At 36.0% G+C, this 17,538-nt stretch overlaps 1 protein-coding gene across 2 annotated transcripts in view; it reads left to right on the forward strand.

Annotated features, from left to right (window-relative positions):
- Positions 1-17,538, forward strand: part of DSC3 (desmocollin 3) — a 46,885-nt gene that overhangs the window by 9,192 nt on the left and 20,155 nt on the right. For both annotated transcript variants that reach the window (XM_008261170.5, XM_008261171.5), the window contains exons 2-9: positions 1,690-1,774; positions 2,154-2,353; positions 3,512-3,631; positions 8,934-9,089; positions 10,830-10,974; positions 12,556-12,722; positions 15,165-15,299; positions 15,700-15,885. In XM_008261170.5, the coding sequence (XP_008259392.3) occupies positions 1,690-1,774; positions 2,154-2,353; positions 3,512-3,631; positions 8,934-9,089; positions 10,830-10,974; positions 12,556-12,722; positions 15,165-15,299; positions 15,700-15,885 (1,194 nt within the window). The remainder of the gene's footprint in view (positions 1-1,689; positions 1,775-2,153; positions 2,354-3,511; positions 3,632-8,933; positions 9,090-10,829; positions 10,975-12,555; positions 12,723-15,164; positions 15,300-15,699; positions 15,886-17,538) is intronic.

A 17,538-nucleotide genomic window follows, 5' to 3' on the forward strand; every position in this document is an offset into this window, starting at 1 on the left:
AACAGTTTGCACCCACACAGAAACACAAAGTATAAAGTACTGTTTGAGTACTAGTTATACTGTAATTCACATAGTACAAAACGTTAAGGACAGAGATCCTACATGGGGAGTAAGTGCACAGTGACTCCTGTTGTTGATTTAACAATTGACACTCTTATTTATGACGTCAGTAATCACCCGAGGCTCTTGTCATGAGCTGCCAAGGCTATGGAAGCCTCTTGAGTTCGCCAACTCCGATCTTATTTAGACAAGGCCATAGTCAAAGTGGCAGTTCTTTCCTCTATAATATCCTTTGAAGAGTAAAAGTATAAAATATAGATTAGCTTCTACTTATTAATTTTTCTTTATCACTTGCTTTTTTGGTATCATACTCAAGAAATCATTGCCTAATCAAAGATAATGAAAATTTACTCTTAGATTTTCCCTGAAATACTTTAAGTTTTTACATTTAGATTTGTGAACCACTTTGAGTTAATTTTTTAAGTATGGTGTTAATTAGGGGTCCATATTGACTTTTCTGTGTGATAATTTCTGATTGTCTCAATACAATTTGTCAAAAATTTATTTCTTTTCTTAAACTTTTGGCAGCCAACCATTAATTTAAAGACTTGTTTCTGGGATGTCAGTTCTGTTTCATTTATCATATGTATCCATATATGTATCCATATATATATATCTATATATGTATCCATATATGTATCTGTAGATGTATCTATATATCTATATAGGTATCTATTTATGTATCTGTATATATCTATGTATGTATCTATAGATGTATCTACAGGTATATCTATCTATGTATCCTTATGCTACTGATACTGTTGATTATTGTGGCTCTGTAGTAAGTTTTGAAATTGGGAAATTAGTTTTTTTTTGGTATATTTGGATATTTTAAATTTCTATTAGGACTGCTAATTTCCACATAAAAGTTAGCTAGGATTGTATTGAAATTATAGATGAATATGTCTTCTGATTAATGGTGATGGATTCTCTCTCCATTTATTTGGGTCTTTTAAAATTTCTTTATGTTTTGTGGTTTTAGGGTATAAATCTTGTCTTTATGTTTTATGGTTCTACGGTATAATTGTATATGGTTTTAGGGTATAAATCTCATACTTCTTTCACTAAGTTTGTCCCCCAGTATTTTATTCTCAGTACCATTGTGAACGGAGTGGGCTTAATTTTGTTTTCAGATTTTTCTTTGCTAGTATACAGGGGCACTTAAATTTTATCTGTTGATCTTGTATCTTGTAGCTTTGCTGAGCTCATTTATTTGTCTTTGGTACTTTTCAAAGTGTATTCCTTATGCTTTTCTGTATTATTTGTGAATAGAGAAAATTTTACTTCTTCTTGAATGCCTTTTATTTTATCTTTTTGTATAGTTGCTTTGGATAGAAATTCTAGTGTGCTGTTGGATGGAAGTGGTGAAAGCACATATCATTGTTTTGTTCCCAATGTTAGAGAAAAATATTCAGTCTTTCTCTATTAAGTATGAAGTGAGTTGGAAGTTTTTCATAGATGTCTTTTATCAAGTTGATTAAGTTCCCTTCTGGTCCTAGATTTTTGAGAGTTTTTACAGCACAATGAGTGTGCTGTGAATCACCTGTTTTGCATCCATTGGGGTGATCATGTGGTCTTTGTTCTTTATTCTACATTGTATTAATATTATTAATATTATTATTATTCTAGGTCTTCAGTTTTTCTGGTGAGGCCTGCAAAAAGGTGGTATTTAATGTACCTTCTCAACTGGAGGCAGACAAAATAGTCGGCAGAGGTGAGAAGTTTTAAACAAATTTTTATTTAAAAAAAAAAAAACCCAGAAATTTAGTTTACCAAGGCTGGAAATAGGATGGTATTTTATTTTTACTTTTGGAATTAGCCAGAATCTACTTATTAATAACATAATTCAAGATAATTTTAAATTATGTTTCTACTTTTTATAATTCTGCAGTAAATTCTAGATTAAATGTTCTAATTATATCAATCATTACATATAAAAGCATTTTATTTATTCTATGATTTTAAGCTTTAGAAGAATATATACAAAGTGGTTTATTTCATGCCACTTCATGATTTTCAGAGGCTTATAGAAATTCTTGTAACATTTTGTGTGTGGGAGCATTTACCTTACAATATGGAAATTTTTCTTACAGTTAATTTCAAAGAGTGCCTCAGGTCTGCAGACCTTATCCAGTCAAGTGATCCTGATTTCAGAGTTCTGGATGATGGGTCGGTGTACACAGTCAGAGCTATGATGCTGTCTGATGAGAAAAGATCATTCACCATATGGCTTTCTGACATAAAGACGGGGATACAGAAAGAGATTACTGTGCTCCTAGAACATCAGAAGAAGGTATTCAAAGTACATCGTATATTTTCAGACATGTTCAGTTTTTATTAAAATACTCTATTTGAAAATTGCAGTGAGGAACAAAGAGTAATTAGGGAATGCCCTCCTCTCCCCTGCTGCTTTCCCTTTTCTCCTGTCTACCTATATCCCAATTTTCTTTTCTCCATGTCTTTTTTAATCTTAATATTGTCAAACACGGGCTTCACTTGTCCTTTGCTAAATCTATTGTTGTACCTATAAATTCTAATTAATGGCTTTTATGTACCAGTGTCAGTTTGCTTATTCTTCTATTATAGCATTCAGAATTTTGTACTACTGGAAATATTTTATTAGGAAGGCAAATGGTTATGAAAATAGTCACTGAATGATTAAGGATTTAGACTGGATCACACCTAATCTATGCTAACTATTAACAATAAAGCTAATTTAAAATGACTGATTAGCACCTTCCTAAAGTGTTAATAGAATTATTTATTATTTAGTTCTCATGAAATCTCCCTTACTACACCATGAAATGAGATAGTCTTCAATAAAGAGTTCAAAAGAACACTTTGCAATGATAAAAATGTTTTATAATTTTCACTGTTCAATATGGTAGCTCATTATTAATGGCTACCAAGGACTTGGCATATGGCTGATGCAACTAAGTATAGAACTTCTAACTCATTTAGTTGTCAGATTTATTAAATCTATTAAATTCATTAAATTTAAATTAAAGTAATCACAGAGCCAGTGCTGGCTGCCACCTAAAATATTAGACAAGGCACATAGATCAAAGGCAGTAAATGATTTGCATTTCTTCCCATTTCTTACCTTAGAACATGAATTTTTAGCACCAAGAATATGTAAGGGCTGTATATTTTCTGTCCTTAGTTTGGACAGGGCAAGAGGAACTACTATTAGAGAGATTAATTTTTCTAACTTCAATGTAAGGTCAGTACTAGAAAGGTATACAAAAGGAAATTCTCTAGTTTACAAAACCTTTAAAATCTAGGTACATTCTTTCCTGCACTTTTAATGAAAAAAGACTTTATTAACTGGCTTAGCTGCAGCATGGAAATTTCTAAGAAGGAAAGGTTAATGTAATGGGCTGTCCACTATTTTATACCAAAGTAAAAAATGATACTTCTGTTGACTTACTGTTTCATTCTCTGAATTCAGGTCTTGAAGAAAAGACACACTAAAGAAACTGTCCTCCGACGAGCCAAGAGAAGATGGGCACCTATTCCTTGTTCAATGCAAGAGAATTCCTTGGGTCCTTTTCCTTTACTGCTTCAACAAGTAGGTTTACATTCCTTCTAATAAAGAGTGCTTTGTTCAGATCAAGTAACTTTTTCATTTTCCTTTTTAATTTTGCTTATGCAAAAGGCAGAAGAAGAGAGAGAGAAAGGGAGAGGGGTGACAGGCACTTAATCCACATCTTTCGTGTGGGTGGCAGGGACCTCAATACTTGAGACATCATCTTCTGCCTCCCAGAAGCACATTATCAGGAGCATAGCTGGGATTGAACCTAGGCACTCCAACATGAGATGTGGGCATCCCAAGTGGTGATGTGCCTGCTGCATCACATGCCTGCCCTTGATAACTTTTTGTACATTTCAAAATAAATAGATATGATTTAAGATGTTTATGAAGTATAATGAAAGTGAGTAATATGCAAAAAAAGGAAATCATTGAAAAACTAATACTGTGAGACAGATTCTACAGTCATTCAATGATCTGTATGCATTTACTCATTCATTTAGCATTAGTTACTGGTGCCTACTATATTCTGTGGAAGGTACTCTTCTCATGCTCCTTGCTCTCATGTGGCTTGCAGACTAGTGAAGGAGATAGAAGTAGATAAATGATGGTAATAGTGGTTAGTAATGATCTGCTAGCATCTGAGATGGAAACCAAGCCCTGAGATAAAGTGGTAAAACAGAAGAAAAGGCTTAGTGGAGGGGCCATCTGAGTCGAGTCCTGAAGGAAGGAGCAGGCTTGTGCAGGCAATTCTTGTGGAAGATGAGGGAGGCACACAATGACAGCACGAATGACTGCTCAGAGGAGCTGTGGGGAGCTTAGGCTTCCTTGATGATGGGATTGAACAGCAAGATGAAGCAGAAGAGTCAGGTAGGGGTCAGGCTCTTATGAACCAGGCCGTTCTGAAGCTTAAGTTAATTATTTAATTCTAAGCATTTTTAAGCAGAATAACGACATGATTAAGCTATGCGTTTTTGTTCAAATTTAATGAAACATACACCATGAAAACAATGACTAACGTAGGGCTGTGGCCCTGTGCTTGCCCTTTTCTCCGTGAATTTCTGTTACTACGGTTAGTGCTGGTACTGTGACCTGTGTGCTACCTGTTTGCATTTTTAACTATCTCTCCAGAGTCTTTCACACTTACTTTTTACTCTCTCCAGGCTTAGATCCTTGTTTCTTCTTCATGAATATTGTACCCGAAACATCGATAAGTTATATCAATCCTATTTCTGGTTTTTTATCTGTGAAGCCAGCCACCAGCTCTCAGTCCTCATTGCTTTGACATATGTACATTCCACATCGTTGACCTTTACCTCCTTGAAATATTTTCTTCTCTTATGTTCCAGGACACCATTCAGCTAGTGTTCTGCTCACCTCATTGGCCTCATTACTGTGTGTTGTTGATTCTTCCTCATTAGTCTTTTACTTTGGAGAGCTGTCAGGTTCATGAACCTTGCCTTTTGTTTACTTATATTCACTCTCAGTGACATCACCCATCTCATGGTTCTAAGTGCAATTTATACACAGGATACCTGAGATTTCATATTTCCAGGTCAAACTGCTAATTGGCATTTCCACTTAAAAGTTTAATAGAAAAATGTGATTTAACCTCTACAGATCAAATGCTTTGTCTTTCTCCTAAAAACATCCTCCTATCTCATTTGATGGCAGTTCCCACCTTCTAGTTATTTTGGCATTGCCGTCTGATTTGCAGAGTTTTATTTACAAAGTATAGTCCTTTCTAAGTATTTAAGAGACAGAGATTTATCACCGTGTAATAAAAGCTTACAGACTTGTTAGGAGGAGCTAAAGAAACAGAATTTGGGTAGATTTTTCAGGAACAAATCCATGAAGTATCTATATCACAGCCTGGCAACCAATAGGCATGTTTCTTTTCCTGTGCCGGAGAAGACACTGATTCTTGAATTACAGTGTTGCTGCTACATTCAAAAGTTCAGTCAGGAGGCTGCCCCTTCTCCTGCTGTGACCTACTCCATCAGTGTCAGTAAAAAGATCAACCTACATCCTATATTAAAAGATACAATTTGGGGGCCGGCGCCGCGGCTCACTAGGCTAATCCTCCGCCTAGCGGCGCCGGCACACCGGGTTCTAGTCCCGGTCGGGGCGCCGGATTCTGTCCCGGTTGCCCCTCTTCCAGGCCAGCCCTCTGCTGTGGCCAGGGAGTGCAGTGGAGGATGGCCCAGGTGCTTGGGCCCTGCACCCCATGGGAGACCAGGAAAAGCACCTGGCTCCTGGCTCCTGCCATCGGATCAGCGCGGTGCGCCGGCCGCAGCGCGCCAGCCGCGGCGGCCATTGGAGGGTGAACCAACGGCAAAAGGAAGACCTTTCTCTCTGTCTCTCTCTCTCTCACTGTCCACTCTGCCTGTCAAAAAATAAAAAAATAAAAAAAAAAAAAAAAAAAGATACAATTTGGGAATAGCTCCCAGAACTTCTGTTGCTGCAGAAAAAAATGAAAAAGAAAGCAAAAGCACTGAATGGTAACATCAGTAAAAGCAGAAGCAGCAAAAATCATGCGTCTGCTATACTTTTGGCTTCAACATCTAAAATCTTGCGCAAGCACACAGGATGGTCCATATTTGTTTTCTGAGGATTCTGGAAAATTTGGGGGCCTTTTTTTTTTGAATCTTTCTAGCATTTACACTATGAGGAGATATGGAAGGACAATGAGATGGACATTGTGTGCCAATTTCTGTATCCATTTATTTTTCTCACTGTTAAACTTTTTAGGAAAAGATTTATTTATTTTATTTGAGAGGTAGAGTTACATACATTGAGAGGGAGACACAGAGAGAAAGGTCTTTTGCCTGCTGGTTTACTCCCCAAATGGCCAGAATGGCTGGAGCTGGGCTGACCTGAAGCCAGCGGCCAGGAACTTTTTCTGAGCCTCCCACATCGGTGCAGGGGCCCAAGCACTTGGGCCATTTTCCACTTCTTTCCCGGGCCATAGCAGAGAGCTGGATAGGAAGAGGAGCAGCCAGAACATGAATCTGCCCCCATAGGAGATGCTGGTGTTGCAGGCGGAGGCTTAGCCCACTACGCCACAGCACCAGGCCCCACAGTTATTCTTTTAAATACCTATAGTATTACAGGATATTGATATTGGTGCATTTTACTGAGATACCAAACAACAGTGGCTTAAACAAGACACAAATTTATTCCTCTCATGTAAATGGATGGTCTAACACTACAGACCCAGGTGCTTTTGTTTTTTGGCTTGATCATCTCTGCAGGTTCAAGATGGTTCATCACTGCATCCAAAAGGGAGAACACATTCCTTCACCTTTTATAACACTGCTTGGTTCTTGCTTATTTTTGATCACCTCCCATTGGCCTGATCTTTGTTTGTAGTTGTATCTAATTTCATGAGTAACCGAAAAGCACCTTTCTTCTGAGCCTTGTGCTCAGCAGTGTATTCTAATAGCAAGAAAAACAGGAAAAATAGATAATAGGGGATGCTAAGGACCCTTTAAGACAGTGTTATCCTTGACTTCTATCTTCACCTCGTATTTCTAGCCAACTTATGGGCTCTACCTTGACATTATATCCATAATCTATCCACTTCTTTTTTTTTTTTTCTATCCACTTCTTGCCACGTGTGCAACACTCTGTTACTCTGTTGGTATAATAAGCTTTCCTTTCTCCCCTGAGCTTTTTTTTTTTTTTTAAAGATCTATTTTATTCATTTGAAGACAGTTAGAAAGAGAGGTATAGTCAGAGAGAGAGAGAGGTCTTCCATCTGTTGGTTCACTCCCCAAATGACTGCAACAGTCAGAGCTCAGCTGATCTGAAGCCAGGAGTCAAGAGCTTCTTCCAATTCTCACACATGGGTGCAAGGGCCCAAGGACTTGGGCCATCTTCTACTGCTTACCTGGGCCACAGCAGAGAGCTGGATTAGAAGTGGAGCAGTGGGAGCTCCAACCGGCACCCATATGGGATGCCAGCCTTGCAGGCCAGGGCTTTAACCTGCTGTGCCACAGCTCGTGCCCCTCCCCTGAACTTTCTAGATAATTGTCCTGCTTCTTCTCCTACTACTCTCTCAAGTATATTCTTGACAAAGCAGCAAGTATCATACTTTAAAAATATAGAAGAATCCTTTAATAAATAATATACAGAATAGGATAAATATTTTCACTCTATGTCTGATAAGGAAGGGGTTAATGCAGAAAATAAAAATAATAATTCAATGACAAAAGGACTATAAATAACCCAATTAAAATGAGCAAAAGATGTGGATAGACATTTCTAAAGAGAAGACAAAACAATTGTCCAACAAATACATGAAAAAAATGTTCAACATTGCTAATCATCAAGGAAATGGAAATCAAAGCCATAATGAGTTTATCACCTCACTCATGTTAGGATGGTTAACTTAAAAAAAAGACAAGAGGGGCTGGTGCCATGGCTCACTTGGTTAATCCTCTGTCTGCGGCACCAGCATCCCATATGGGCACCGGGTTCTAGTCCCGGTTGCTCCTCTTCCAGTCCAGCTCTCTGCTGTGGCCTGGGAGGGCAGTGGAGGATGACCCAAGTGCTTGGGCCCTGCACCCACATGGGAGACCAGGAGGAAGCACCTGGCTCCTGGCTTGGATCAGCGCAGCGCTGGCCGTAGTGGCCATTTTGGGGGTGAACCAATGGAAGGAAGACCTTTCTGTCTCTCTCTAACTCTACCTGTCAAATAATAAAAAAAAAGACAAGATATAGCAAGTATTGACAAAGATACAAAGAAAAGGAAACCCTTGAAACCATTGGTGGGGATGTAAATTGGCACAGCCATTATGGAAAACATTATGGAAGCTTCTCAATAACTTAGAAATACCATACAATCATACAATCCAGGATTCCTACTTTTGGGTGTCTGTTTGAGGGAACCAAAATCAATAGCTTGAAGAGATGTCTGTACTTTCATGTTCATTGGTGCATTATTCCCAAATAGTCAAAATATGGAAACTTATCTGTGTCTACCAATAATGAAAGTATAAAGAAATTATGGAACATTATTCAACCATAAAAGAAGGAAAACCTGTGGGCTGGTGTCATGGTCATCCCAAAAGACTAACCATTGCAACATAAAACCTTTCCCTATTTTGTATTAAAGAGAAAATTACAATAGAAATGATATAAAAGAACAATAATATTCATTGTTGTTAAAGGTATGGCAAGCAGGGGTTCAATGGATGGAAGATTCTCTCTCTCTCTTCCTCTCTCCCTTTCAAATAATAAATAAATAAACATCAAAAATAAACAATATATAAACACAGCAGCAAACTTTTAATGAATTTTAGTTGAAGTTTTTACATCTATGTTTTTTTCCTTTCAGGTTCAATCTGATGCAGCACAGAACTATACCGTCTTCTACTCAATAAGTGGTCGTGGAGTTGACCAAGAACCTTTAAATTTGTTTTACATAGAAAGAGACACTGGAAATCTGTACTGTACCCGACCTGTGGATCGTGAAGAATATGATGTTTTTGATGTAGGGGTTTTACTGATAAACGTGACTTTACATTATTAAACTGTGTTTCTTCTGATGCACACTCCATCTACTCTTTCCTGTCTCCTTATACTCTACTCTGAGAGGGTACCTTAAAGTCAAAGGAAAGTATAATGTGCAACATTTGGAATGCTTGATTGGCTCTTTATCTCAATTTTGTTAGGTAAGTCTGAAAGAAGGCAATGGAGTTTAATTGTATTTGAATCTAAATTCCAGTAAATTTCCTGGGTGTTGATTTTGATTATGAAACATTTTCTTTCATTGCTACTACATTTCCCTCTCTCTAAGACCTATCCAGAGTCAATTGGCAGGATCTTCTTTCTTTTTTTTTCTTTTTTTTACTGGTCTACCTTTTTTGCCTTCATGCCTATGTATGATTTTTTGATTTTTTAAAATAGTTTATTTATTTATTTGAGAGGTAGAGTTACGTTACATACAGTGAGGGGGAGAAACAGAGAGAAAGGTCTTCCTTCTGTTGGTTCACTCTCCAAATGACCGAAACAGTCAGAACTTAGCTGATCTGAAGCCAGGAGCCAGGAGCTTCTTCCGATTCTCCCACGTGGGTGCAGGGCCCAAGAACTTGAGCCATCTTTCACTGCTTTCCCAGACCATAGCAGAGAGCTAGATCAGAAGAGGGGTGGCCAGGACTAGAACCAGCACCCATAGGGGATGCCAGCGCTACAGGCAGAGGATTAGCCTACTGCACCATGGAGCCAGCCCCGCTTGTGTATGATTGTCTGATCATGTCTAAATCTAGATAAGGAAGCAAAAGTGGGAAACCAAATTCAAATAAGGGTTTATAAGCCAGCATTCTGATATGGATGAGTTTAGAGTTGATGGGAAATTACTCAGACAATTTTCAGTGTAATATGGTATATAGCATGGGTCCTGTGTCATCTGTGTGGTTTAGTGGGATTGATTTACCATTGGGAAGAGAGATTCTATTGTAGGATAAAAAACATTACTGGTGTCCCCCATAGGGAGCATATTCTTTATTTTTGGCTAGAAAATGTTCAACACAGTGTTGTAATTACATACTGAATAGAAATACATTTTTTGGACATCTCATTGCCTTTCATTAATTAATAATAAAAAACTTATCCTGTTAGAAAAACTTTTTAAAATATCTGTTCTATGAAGTAAAACAATAGAAGATCTTAGAAGTGACAAGGTTGGGACTTGTGGGTTATTTAGATGATGTAGCAGAGATTTTTCACATTGTGTAGGGTTTAACTGTTCTCCCTGATGTAACTTTCTGATTATGGAGAAAATAAGGATTATGTTGAGTTGCCATATGAGGGGTCTTCAAAAAGTCAATGGAAAATGCATATTCCAAAAAAACTTGAAGGGATTTTGATTTTTACACCATAGTAAGCTTATCTTGTAATTATTTTTCTAGGAACTTTTTAAAGAACCCTCATATTCACATTTACTCATTTTCACATTTAATTCCCCAGAATAGTGGACAGAGTCATCCCTGTCTTCACTGTACTCTGCCTTAAGTTTTATTTGAAAGGTATCTATTTCCACAAAATGCTAAATAATCTTTGCTGTAAGGTATTTCTCTATTTGATGCTTTGATAATTTAAGAACTATTGGGCAAAAATCTTTGAAGTGCTTTATTACTGGAAAGTTTTGCAAAGAAGGTAACAGATAGAACATCTTCTCATCTCTTTGATAGCATCTGATGGATTATTAAATTAGCTTTTTCCTGTCTTACAGTTGGTTGCCTATGCGTCCACCGCAGATGGATATTCTGCAGACTTTCCTCTTCCATTGCCTATCAAAGTGGAGGATGAAAACGACAACCACCCTGTTTTTACTGAAGCAGTTTATAATTTTAAAGTTCCAGAAAGTAGTAGACTTGGTAAGGCTGCTTTTATGTTAAATATGTTTGTGTGCATATTTTTGAGACATTGAGCTTGTTATACTCCAGGTTAGATCACATGAGATAACATTGGACTAGTATCTATGTACTGGAATATGTTTATTCCATCTATTCTAATCAAAATACACATTTTCCAAATATTCAGGAGCTTTTGTTATTGTCCATATGACACTAATTAGCTATCATGATATCTAATAGTTATTTAAACTTTTACCTCTTTTGGCTTATATATTTTATTTCATTTTCTCATATATGGGTTTAATTTTATTCTAATCTCCAAGAGACTATTTCAGATATTTTAATGAGGTTTTATTTAGGGAGATGTTACAGTCATAAAGGATGATGTTGTTAATTTATTAGTTTCTAGTAGTCACTTAGAAAGTCACTGAATTATTGTAACTCCTTTTTGCCATTATATTTTATTTTGATACTTTGATGTAATTGATGATAACCTCTTTATTACTCACATGTATAATTAAAAAATAAAATCACTGATCACTGATTTAGAGTTCGGGAACCTAGTTTTTGGTAAGAGTTCATTATGTCACTGTGGGAACTCATGGGAATTTTTTTCAGTTCTCTTACCTGTAAAAGGAGTTAATTATGTTAGATGACCTATAATGCTTTTAGCTTAATAAATCTGTGAATCTGTTACATTTTTCGTTTTTCCAAAATAGGTGATCGGTTTCAAATTCTTTCTTGAGAATTTCAGTTTCTTTCAAAGTAACACAAGCACTTTACTGCCTCATTTAATGCCAGGTACTTTAAATATTTCACATCAGTAGGTTCAGAGCAGTTGAAGGTGTGATTCTAAGGGGATGAGAGAGAATGAATAAAAAGAAGGACTAGTAAAAAAGGCCACAGAAAAGAGAGACTGGCTTACAAAAGGTCAACTTACATCTATCCAAATATACCTCTAATTGGTCTTGATTTTGCTACTGATCAAAGTTCAATTTAAAAAAATTCTGAATTACTAAGGGGCAATTCCTGTAAGGTTTGTTGTTATTGAAATATTTGGGGATATATATATGTATGTATATATATTTCTCTTTTTAAAATATTCATTTATTCATTTATATGAAGGTCAGAGTGAGAGAGAGAGAGAGAGAGAAAGGCTGAAACCAGGACCCAGGAGATTCATTTGGGTCTCCCACATGATTGGCAGGGGCTCAAATGCTTGAACCAGCTTCCCTGCTTTTGTGGAGCAGCTGGGACACAAACCAGTGACCATATGGGATGCTGGCATCCTGGGTGGTGACTTTATCCACCATGCCTCAATACTGGCTCCGAATTTTTCTTGATTGCATATAACCAACTTCTTTTAGTACTTTACCATCAAACATTTTAAACTGTGAGCAAAACACAAGTATATCTTGATTCTCACAATCAAAATGTTTTATGTTAGAAATCTGAAGTCATCTTCATCAATCGTAGCTAAAGACAAAATGCCTCTTGTTAAGTAATGTATTTTAAGTTAGGTATCCACTATTCCAAAAAGTGTAAATATTTTAAAAATATTTTACAATTGTGGAAATTAAAGATTATTTTTAAAACCTGCAGGTACTACTGTCGGGGTGGTTTGTGCCACGGACAGAGATGAACCTGACACAATGCACACGCGACTGAAATACAGCATTTTGGAGCAAACACCAAGATCTCCTGGGCTTTTTTCTGTGCATCCAAGCACAGGTGTCATCACCACTGTCTCTCATTACTTGGATAGAGAGGTAGATTGCACAGTCCGTGGAATATCAATTTACTAGGGATTGAGCCTGTTCCCCTCCATTTACTGTAACTTGCTAGCCTATGAGTTAAGAGTTTCCAATTTTATTTTAGGCACAAGAATCCTTGCCATTTTCCCTGTGTTTTACATTATTTTCATTTTCTTATGTAAGAGAGATCATTAAGAATAAAAATACAGAACAAGCAGTGTTTACAAAGGGTGATGAAATGCTATTTACTATGAAAATAGTTGCTATTGTAGAATATTTTATTTCTGGTGTGTGGTTGGTTGGTTCCCACTCAAGAAAGTCTTCAAATGTCATGTGAGAAGTAAGTTTTGCTTGTTCCATGATTATAGATTATATCCTGATCCCTATCTAGTTATTATATAGGTATAACCAGGAAATGTTTGAGATCAAATTGATGAGTTATTAAAAATCCATAATATGATTTGGATGATTATAGTAGTATAATGTTACGCATTTAGTACTTTGTGTTCAAATGTTTTACGTATAATTTTATTTCATCATTTTAATTTCCTTGTTTTATCAGAATAGGTACTATATACAGTTAATGGAGAAGAAATGTGACTGCCAGAGATTGATTGACTTGCTAAAGTCAAATTATTGCATAAAATCTTTTAATTTTTTGTTGTTTTTATTGCTCTGGTTTGTCAGCCTACATCTAACTCAGAGTTCAGCATTTTTGAGATGGGTGAATCACCTTTGCATGTGTGATGTAGCTTATCAGAACATTTTCATGATCTTTCTTATAACTGGAATAACACAAATAGAAGGGTTAATATTACTAAGAGAGATCTTAAAAAGAAAAAAACTTCAAGAAATTTTGTAGCATTGTGGAAACCTGTAAAAAGGAATCAAAAATAGAACAGAATTTTTTTTTTTTTTTGGTGGGCTGAAGCATTTTATGTGACAGACTTAATGATTCTAAAGGGGAAAATGTGAGGGGAACAATAGAAATGCTTTTGTATCTGTGGAGTATCTGAAAATGATATGGTAATCAAGTGAAAATGGACTCTCTTACCTCAAAACCCTGTTTTTTTTTTTTTTTTTTTTTTTTTTTTTTTTTTTGATAGGCAGAGTGGACAATGAGAGAGAGAGAGAGAGAGACAAAGGTCTTCCTTTTTGCCATTGGTTCACTCTCCAATGACTGCTGCGGCTGGCACACCACGCTAATCCGAAGCCAGGAGCCAGGTGCTTCTCCTGGTCTCCCATGCAGGTGCAGGGCCCAAGCACTTGGGCCATCCTCCACTGCACTCCCTGGCCACAGCAGAGAGCTGGCCTAGAAGAGGGGCAACCGGGACAGAATCCAGCGCCCCGACTGGGACTAGAACCCGGTGTGCCAGCGCTGCAGGCAGAGGATTAGCCTAGTGAGCCGTGGCGCCGGCCTTGTTCATGTTCTAAGAGAAATGTCTCTCCTTCTGCATTGTCCATGTAAATTGGTGATATCTCTATCTGCCCATCTACCCAAGTAGCATATCAGCTCTGGACTCAGTCTTCTTTTTGTTTTTAACTTGTGTAAAGACTCTGTTATCAAGGCTTACCTTAGTAGAACAGGAAAGTGTGACAGTGAAGAGAAATCAAAATGAAATGAAGAACTCAATAGATCAAATGAAAAACATATTATTAGAGAGCCTTAAAAACAGAGTCAGTGAAGCAGAAGAGAGAATATCGGACAGAGCATAGGAAAGTATACAGTGAAACCAAAGAAAAGAAGAGGAAGTTAGAAATCTAAAATATTGTTGGAAACACCTAAGTAAGTCTTTTGTAATTCATTTTCATTGCTACTGACTCAGATTTGGATCCACTTGTCTTAGATTATCACAAGAGCTTTTTAACTGGTTGCTTTGACCCCTTCCTCAGCTCACCCCAAATTATGCTCAATCATCTTTTAAAAGAATACTGTGTAGAACACAGATATCTGGGGTGGGTGTTTAGCCTAATGATTAAGATGTTGATTAAGATGCTTACATCTCACGTGGGAGAACTTTGGATTTGAAAACTGACTCCAGGTCCTGGTTCCAGCTTCCTGATACTGCAGATCCTGGGAGGCAATGATGGCCCAAGTAATTGGGTTCCTGATACCCACTTGGGTGACCTGGATTGAATTCTTGGCTTCCTGCTGGTGTTTGGGTAGTGTCCCTCATATACCTATTATTGAAATTCAAATGTTCTTATTTTGTGTTCTCCCCATGACTCTCATGAAACTTCTCTATTATCTGCTAATTATGCAATTATGGCTCCTGGTAATTTAAGCTCTACCTAGATTTTCAGCTTCAAACTTGTCTAAGAAATTATTAGAATGTATATGAATGAGGAAATCAATAAAAATACAGGTGAACACAAATGGAAGAATGTGCAACTGAGATTTCATTTATGAATCTAAACAAAAGTGTTTAAGGCATCAAATATTTGCATTGTTTTCAGGTTGTAGACAAGTACATATTGATAATGAAAGTACAAGACATGGATGGTCAATTTTTTGGATTGATTGGCACATCAACATGTATCATTACGGTAGAAGATTCAAATGACAATGCACCCACTTTCAGACAAAATGCTGTAAGCATATACTATTGAAATTTGTCACTGCTTTGTTTTTTTATCAGTTGCTATTGAATATGAATAAAATATTTATCATACTTTGAAGTATATATGTTTACTTTGTGAATATAATTAAAATATAAATAAATGATGAATACATTTATTTTGTTTATTTATGTTAGTATTTATATTATCTCCTTTTTGTAAAAGGCCAGTAACATTAGAGTCTTCATTTGTAATGAAGTTCTTTCATTTAAAAGATTACACTTAAAGAAATAATAGTATTTGTGATTTATGATTTTAAAATGATCTACATAAAAACTCAGTAAGCATTTTTGGAATGGATGAAACATTTAACTGTCTTTATTAAAAATTCTCTTTATATCATAAGTTTTTAATGAGTTCCTTCTCTTTCCAGTATGAAACATCAGTCGAGGAAAACACATATAATGTGGAAATCTTACGAATACCTGTAGAAGATAAGGATTTAATTAATAGTTCCAATTGGAGGGCCAATTTTACCATTTTAAAGGGAAATGAAAATGGATGCTTCAAAATCAGCACAGACAAAACCACTAATGAAGGTGTTCTGTATGTTGTAAAGGTAAAGTAATGATGGACGATTGACAACTTGGTAATTAACAGGTTTTAATCAATTAAATAGTTACAGATTATAAACTCTATAAATTGGAAAGGAAAGGAATTTGTAATCTTTTTGGCTTGACTATTCCTAGCTAATATCTGCCTTTCTTCTATAATATCTTTGTCAGTTACTTGTCACCTAGCAAATATGTTCAAACACTCTCTAATATGAGACAGGAACGTTCCAAGGGGTAGCTTAATTGCTGTGCCAAATACCTATACAATATTTCCTAACTTTTAAAATTATTTTTTGCTCATTTTAGAGGCAGAGAAGAACAAAGAGTGATCTCCCATCTGCTTGTTCACTCCTCAAATGCTCACAATAGCTGGGCCTGGGCCAGATCTCAATATCTAGGGTTCCCGTGTGAGCAGCAGGAATCCAATAATTTGAGTCCTGCCTCTGCATTGGCAGAAGCTGGAGTCAAGAGATAAATATGGGAATTCAAACTAGGCAATGCAATGTGGAATGCAGGTGTCTTAAATGAATACCTACTCAATTTTTAACATTCAGAAAATTTTAGAATGATTTACCATTAATTGAGCGTACTTTATGTCACAGGAAATGATACTAGGACAATTTTATATAAGTTATATTTAATTGTCACATCTGCTTTATGATAAGATATTATTATCCCCAGTTTACAATTAATAAAAGAAAAACAACTTGAGACTGATGGAGGTACATAAATTCACGAAAGTCCAACATATGAATATAGTAATTATTCACCCTGGAATTCAAGCTAGGTTGTGTAGCTGCGGAGTCAGTGATCTTTATGTTCCTCCACGCTATAGCCCATTAAGACCATATGGCAGTTGGTACTCATTATGTCATGGTGGCCATTTGCAGCATCCTATCATACAATCCAATTATATTCTCATGTTGATACCTTGCTCCTAAACCAACCTTAACAAAATAGAGAACATTTATTACTTAGGAAATGCTGGACATTATGCCAAGTGCTTAACCTGTAGTATATCACTTGTTTTAAGTGTCAGTAGATAAAAAAGTCAATAGATTATTTACTATATTATAATATACTTTAAAATTTATTGATATATAAATTTAAATTTTGAAAAATCAATCTGGTTAAAAATTTAAGAGGAAAAGTGCAGAGTAAAATATCTCACTTTCACTCTGTTCCCCTAAAACTAAGTTTTTCCTGAAGGAATCCATAGTATTATTAATTTCTATGTACTATTGCAAAGATATTTTATGTATATACAAATATGTTTGTTAGTTTTACCATGTTTCTTTTTTTAAAACAAATGCATTTTTCTTCACTAAAGATATCTCTGAGATCATTACACTTTCATGGTACAGATATATAATACAAACCGATCAGTGCCATATCTAAGGAAATTTAGACCATATCAATTAATATTCTATGGCCCCTGACCTGCTCTTTTTTTATTCAACAACTTATCTATCATGCCATTAAACATTGGGTGCAAATAGTTTTTTGTATATTTTTTACTGTTTGAATATGGTAGATATTACAATATAATATCCATGGTATGGCTAGAACATAACCAATTCCATATAAAAGTAAATTTAGTTATATCAATGGAAATTATAATCTTTTATTTTATTTCAAAATATGTTACAATGAATAAC

This window comes from Oryctolagus cuniculus, chromosome 10 (assembly GCF_051225735.1).
Source record: "Oryctolagus cuniculus isolate XC-2025 breed Fujian yellow rabbit chromosome 10, ASM5122573v1, whole genome shotgun sequence".
Lineage (NCBI taxonomy): Eukaryota > Metazoa > Chordata > Mammalia > Lagomorpha > Leporidae > Oryctolagus > Oryctolagus cuniculus.